This window comes from Mya arenaria, chromosome 5 (assembly GCF_026914265.1).
Source record: "Mya arenaria isolate MELC-2E11 chromosome 5, ASM2691426v1".
In the NCBI taxonomy this organism is placed as follows: Eukaryota; Metazoa; Mollusca; class Bivalvia; order Myida; family Myidae; genus Mya; species Mya arenaria.
In genome coordinates, this window is record NC_069126.1 from 28,841,668 (window position 1) to 28,848,903 (window position 7,236).

General features: G+C 34.9%; 1 protein-coding gene across 1 annotated transcript; it reads left to right on the forward strand.

Annotated features, from left to right (window-relative positions):
• Window positions 1–3,104: 3,104 nt before the first annotated feature.
• On the forward strand, window positions 3,105–6,624 carry LOC128235598 (dopamine D2-like receptor). The gene is made up of 3 exons (XM_052950407.1): window positions 3,105–3,589; window positions 4,652–4,904; window positions 6,517–6,624. Exons 1-3 carry the CDS (start codon window positions 3,105–3,107, stop codon window positions 6,622–6,624), a joined length of 846 nt encoding a protein of 281 aa, XP_052806367.1.
• The last annotated feature ends 612 nt before the right edge of the window (window positions 6,625–7,236 follow it).

Below are 7,236 nucleotides of genomic sequence, written 5' to 3' on the forward strand. Positions count from 1 at the left end.
TATTGTGAAGCATATGCACCTCTACGATTAACTATTATTTATACTTTTGTCGATCATCAACTTCCTCAAATGCAATGATCTCACTTATACCTATTCATTTGCGATCAAAATCCAGTGTGGCAAATCCTATTAAATTCTGTTTTAAGATTCTGCGCAGAAAATAATGCCAGCCCTCTGAATGTAAAAAGTACATGAAGTGTACAATTTAATCTTTATACATATAGACATCGCTCAAATTTATCTGATTAAGTTTGAAATAAAAAAGTGATATCAATTTATATTCATCTTTCCATTGTGAATTTCCGTTTTAATCATTGACTAGTAAAAGAACGATTCGAAAGGGAAATACCTTGATAATGGTTTTACTTAGTCTGAATCAAACTCATCATATTTCATTCCATTGTTGTTTTTTCTTTCGTCAATATTTTTCTCCTATGTCAATATTTTTAATATAATTTTCTCGTATTTCCAGTTAAGTAGCTTTTCAAGAAATCTTGAAATATCAAACAATTTTATGACATCAAATATACCATCAAAATGATACTTTACTTAAGGTGGGCCACAATTCCAGACTTTTAAATCTGCACTTTATACGACATTAATAGTGTGTGTGTTTTATGTCACACCTGCCGCTGTAATTATGATGCAGAATATGAAGGTATGACAATAGGGCAAAACAATTTTATGTTGTGTTTGTCAGAGTTTGACCGAGAATAATTGGAGTAAGCGGGAAAATAAACATCGTTTAAAACAGGAGTAAACAAAGGTGAAATTTATCTTATATACGTTACAATAATTCATATATAAATAATAATTATTATCCTGACAACTATAAATGTGTTTTTACCATTGTTTCGGTATTCTGTTTCGATCTTCCTGAAGTTGTCAGAGAACATGAATGACATTTGTCTGCGTTGTTTGATACAACATGGCTTGACAATGGAGTGGTTTGGGCATTTTTCATTTAAATTTGTGAAATGTTTTAAAAATGTGCGATAGACTAGAAGAACAAAACATTCATTTATGCGAAAATCATTTGCCTTAAGATTAAAATGTTCAGGGAGTCAGTAGGAAAATAAGACACAATGTTTTATTTTATGTTGTTGTTTTTTAAGTTTATGTTCCAGACAAGGTTGGAATATCCGTTTTGAAAGGAATGGTAGGTGACAACCTTCTCCTTGATCTATGAACACATAACGGGTTCAAAGAATAGAAAATATAAAGGCTCAATACTTTTCGTGTATATCTTTTTTGAAAATACAGGGACGAGTACAGTTGTTAAAATATCAATTTCAAACCTTGTTAAGAGACACAGGTAAGGGCCAGTCGACAGTGGACGAGAGACACAGGTAAGGGCCAGCCGACAGCGGACGAGAGACACAGGTAAGGGCCAGCCGACAGCGGACGAGAGACACAGGTAAGGGCCAGCCGACAGTGGACGAGAGACACAGGTAAGGGCCAGCCGACAGTGGACGAGAGACACAGGTAAGGGCCAGCCGACAGTTGACGAGAGACACAGGTAAGGGCCAGCCGACAGTGGACGAGAGACACAGGTAAGGGCCAGCCGACAGTGGACGAGAGACACAAACTTACAAACAAAAGGCGTGTTCATGTGCTAAGCTTCCTTCTAAAATACTATGAAATGTTTGTGCTTTACAGTTGCTGAAAAATTTCATTTTGCTTGTATCTACATGTGTCTTGGGTAGTTCTTTCTTTTAAATCAACAAAAGAAACTGGATAAATAAAAAAGATCGAAGCCTTTCACACATAGTTTTAGTAACTATAGGTTAGCGATTATAGACAGTTGTTTTATACGATGCATATGGGCATTGTCAGTGTATATAGATGTGTTTCGCAAATCTGTTACTAATAAAGCTTATACCTTTACGATAAGCTACTCCTCAGAATGTTTATTATTTAACACTTCATATAACTGGGCATTATTGTCACCATTAAACTGAAATGATTCGTCCATTACAAAGTTGTCGTTTTCTATTTATTGGCCATTCGGAATGTTTGTGACGCTTAAAATGAGTGTGTTGCATAGTTTAGAGTTAAATATTCCTTTTATCTCTTTACCTCAAATTACTCGAACTTTAGCTCAACAGCACAGTCCTCACACGGAAAACTACTTTTTTGTGACATAGCCAGTATTTCCCCGACGTCAGTTCATTTCGAATACATTAGTGTACGTTTTATACGACAAGCGTCACGTGAAATCCCTGCATCGATCACATACATCACACAAGAATGGGACGCCAATTCCAAGAAGCATATACATCGCCTTATCCGGAGTATGAAGCGTCGACCTCATACACGGTTTGTGATGAATATAATACGTAGACACTGTTTAAGACTTTGTTAGTGATGCATTTTTAATTCATGAAATTGTTCTTCAAATTAGCCATTAAATTAAATTAGTTTTATTATCAACTGAATTAAACATAATGGTAAAAGTTATATGATAACTTCAGCTAGTAAATTTGTGCCAACGTTTATCAATACTTATGTCAAAACTATAAGTCGCGTATGAATAGATGATTGCTATGTTTTTGTCTACTAAACGCACATGTTTACTCTTGAAATTCTATTCGTTAAAAATGCACCAATTTCCCGAATCTCCCTTCTTGCGAATATTTTCCGACGAACACAACCTTTTCAGATATGTTCAGACAGTATCGAACAAATTCGACCGTGCCACTAACAAAATTGGGATAAAGCGCCACGCTAATGTTTTCTTAAATCAAATATAACAACTTTTTTTAAGAGAAATTATGAACTTTTTGCGTAAACTTAAAGAATGAATTGTTTAAGAATCTGACAAATTCACTACAACAAAGACATGCAACTCAATACTACGAAAGGCATGGAAATAACGCAATAATTCAGTTCGAATTCCTTTAAGATTTTCTTTTCAAGAAACAAACTCTCAGAAGGGCGTGTCCCTAAATCGATTCTACTTTCTAACACTGTATATAAGCTTCTCCCAGGTTTTCAGTGGACATAATCCTGGGAACTTCGTGGCAGCAAGTGTAGCGCATTAAACATTATCTTATACGTTGCATGTAATGCAAAGAGCTCTACGAGTAATATAGTATATCATAATGACGGGAGTTGCTAATAATACTACGTATTTTGAAGACACCATAGCAGTTAATTTTGGAAACATTGATACGGAGTTTGTGCCTCCAGATTTTCAAGTGACCGCTAAGAAAATTATCCTTGCCGTGGTGTTGACTCTAATGGACCTTTTGACAATATTTGGCAATCTGCTTGTACTCCTTTCGTTCGCCATTGAGAGACGCTTATTACAACCATTTAACCTCTACATACTCAACCTAGCAGTAACGGACTTTTTCGTTGCCATAACGGCAATGACGTTTTATACGTTGGATACGCTGCTTGGATACTGGCCGTTTGGACGCATCATGTGCGGTGTGTGGATCTACTTTGACTTTGCGATGACATTTGCGTCTGTGTTTACGTTAGTCGCTATCTCAGTAGACCGCTTCTGGTGCGTCACGTGGCCTATCCATTACAAGAAATATAACAACCGTTTCCGAACAGTCATGATACTCATTTTTGTATGGTAAGTAACTTTCAACTTTTCTAAACTTAAACTTTTCTAAACTTAAGAAAACTGTTTTTATTTATACATAATTCCTCCTGTCAACCATATATATATTTAAATATTGTTTATTTTACTTATTCATTTTGACGAAAAAGATAAAAGATGTTTCTTCTTGGGTTTGAACCCAATGTCTCTTCGGCGTGAGTAGGATACATCTTTTATTTATCTATATTCGTCTTGGACGAAGGTGGACACATATATTCCTTTAGTCTATAAATGTATTGGGCATAGGTGGACACATGTTCCATTAGTATATAAACCTCAGTGTAGCTAGCGGTTTAAATCAGTGTTGTTTGAGATAGAAAACCTTATAAACCGATGCTGGGAGGGGACGGTGACAGTTATTTCTTGATGTTTTTTATCTATCTGCAGGAGTTTGGTGTTTACAAACAGAAGTATTGAAACGATAAATAAGACATTATTCTAAACAAATATTAATCAAAAGTTGTCTCCAACACGATATCAATAAGTGATCTAGGCAACAATATTCATACGAGTGTTTTATACAAGGATTTTATTTATATAAGCTGCTACCATTTTAATCACATATATATTGTAATCACTCAAATCTTTGTTAAAAAGCATACCGTAAATTAAAGATGTAAAAAAACATTTAGCATTAAGTTTAATTTACAACAAAGAGTGGTGTTTTAATGTGCTGATGGAAATTGTTTACTTGAGAGCAAATGACCTTGTCATTCTTTTTTATGTTTAAAGTATATGCGAGGTGTGATCAGACAAATCTTTGGAATGCTTGCATGATGATATTAAAAATATAAGCTCTCTGGTGATATTTACTTAAGTTATTCTTAACGACTAATGCAATATTTCTATGAAGCTTTCAGGGATCCGTTGTATTCACCAGGAACCTCAAGCACTTACTTTTATGATCAATAAAGACAGTATAAAATTTGCCTTAGTAGCAATTCAAACATTTCTTTTTAATAGATTTCGAAATATATTGTTTTCAGTTACATTTATGTATAATTTCTTTCTATGTATTTTAGAATCATTTTACAGGTTGTTCGTAGTTGCAATATGGACACCACCCTTTATCGCCGACCGACTGCAACATAATGAGGACCATTTCTGTATTTGGGAGCCGTCGGACAACCGCGAGTTTGTCATATTTGTGGCGTTGATAGGACATTACATTCCTTGCCTCATGATGATGTTCTCCTATATGAGGGTTCTGTACGTTATGCGAAGTCAAGCCTTAAAAGTCGCGGCAAATACGGATACCAGCCTTCAAAATCCAAGTAGCGTGTCTACGGTAAGAACTTGTGTCGCCACCACTGCTACGTTGCAAAACGTTAATGATTGTCTTACGCTGAATGATAATACACAAACCCAATATTTAAGTGTCGGTAGAAACAATGTGGACAGTGCCTCTACAAGCCAATCTAAAATTTGCCCAAAAGGGAAAACTACAAATACATTAAAAACCTACAAATCCCGGAGAAATCCAATCACAAAGGAAAGAGGTGGGAACGTTCGGGAGAGAAGGATTTTCATAACCCTAACGTACGTGCTGAGTAGCTATCTGATATGTTGGTTCCCGTTTTACATCGTCTTTGATACGTACGCATGGGCACCAGAGTTGATTCCGGGAGACTTGTACACGTTCTTCTTTTGGATGACTTACTTAAACTCGACCTTGAATCCGTTTATATACGCCTATACGAGTAAAGAATTTCGACAGGCCTTTATGAAGGTTTTGAGATATGTTTATCGATGTAGGCCATAACGGCTAGTTCAGATTTATTGATTGACACATGTTTATTTTAAAACCTCTTACACAAATAACACTTGGCAATGAGATATGAACAGGGAGTATTTTATTCACCTAACAGCACTTTCTAAGAGCATAAATAATTGTTTATTTCATCTAACCGTGTACATTGTTGGAACAAAAAAGGCAATGTATATTTCTATAACCCAAAAATGAATACTCGAAAAATGTAGTAAAAGCGTACAAATGGCATAATAACCAAATTTAAAAAAATGCGATATCGTTCAAATCAACATTGCATGCCTTTTACTTTAAATTATGGATCCTTCCCGGATTTTATATGAGAAATAGCTTACAAAATAAAAACCATAATCTAGTTCATTAACTGGAGAATGTAATATATCCAATCATATATCACGGCATCTAACATGACATATGTAGTACAACGTTTTCTTTTAACAATTACAGGTGGTACTAAAACTGATACATTGTAATACATTCAACATTTATGTTGAAGTTAATGCATCCAGAAGGGCGCTTCACCAACTAGGGACTCGCAACTGATCGTAATTTGGCTGACAAAATATATTTAATACAAAACATCAGTCCAAAAAGTGTCGATAATCAGCTTATTAAATTAGAGCCGCTTACTTGAATTGTGAACATAGTATATTAATCAAAAATTATATCGCTGCACAAACACCATTCAATATTTTGTAATGTTGTCTTTTAACAATAAAAGGTGGAACAATGTAATGAATTTAATGTTTATGTTAGTAATACTGCAACCAGAGTTCTTCAAATTATACATGTATACGTGTATGCTATCAATCAGGAAGGTAGTTGGTGGAGCAATTACTTGGACAACGGTCATTAGCGAGCGTGTGTATTATAGGTGCATTGCGCTTTTATGTATCCGCACTATGTTTATTGCATGGTTAAGCTTCATTTTCATGCTATCATTCAGATGACATACTAGTTAATAAATAGATGAAATTATGAAAACACTATAAATCATTGTACATGAAATAATATACACGGTTAGTGTCTTTTTATTCGTAATACTGCACCAAGTCGAGTATACTACATGCAGTTGAACCGAGGTTTTTCAAATGTTATCATTACTAGCTGAATTGTGGTGAAATTTTATCAGGCTTCACAGAGATTGAGAAGGGAGGTCTTTGTCAAAGAACTGTTTCTGAATGACTGCATTGTACTGTATATCCGACAGGATTTATTCCTCGTTGAGTACTTGAAATAACATTACCAGTGTATATAGGTGTGTATCATGTCGTTGAGTACTTGAAATAACATTACCATTGTATATAGGTTTGTATCAGGTCGTTGAGTACTTGAAATAACATTACCAGTGTATATAGATGTGTATCATGTCGTTGAGTACTTGAAATAACATTATATGTGTATATAGGTGTGTATCAGGTCGTTAAGTACTTGAAATAACATTACCATTGTATATAGGTTTGTATCAGGTCGTTGAGTACTTGAAATAACATTACCAGTGTATATAGATGTGTATCATGTCGTTGAGTACTTGAAATAACATTATATGTGTATATAGGTCTGTATGCAATCGCTGAGTACTTGAACTTACATTATCACTGTTCATTTGTCTGTATCGGGTCGCTTGGTACTTGACAACATTAGACCGCCAGTGAACTCGTGTTTCAGTGACCTCATGTTTGAATGAACGCTTTAAGGCGGTAATAATTTCATTTATTGATAGTGCTATTTTGATATGTAATATGAGTGTGGTTTGACTGTGGTATTTATACGTGTGTGTCTTTCGTCCTGTGCCATTTGTACCTAAACTCTTGCCTATAACCAGGGCTTATATTCGAATGAATAACAACTG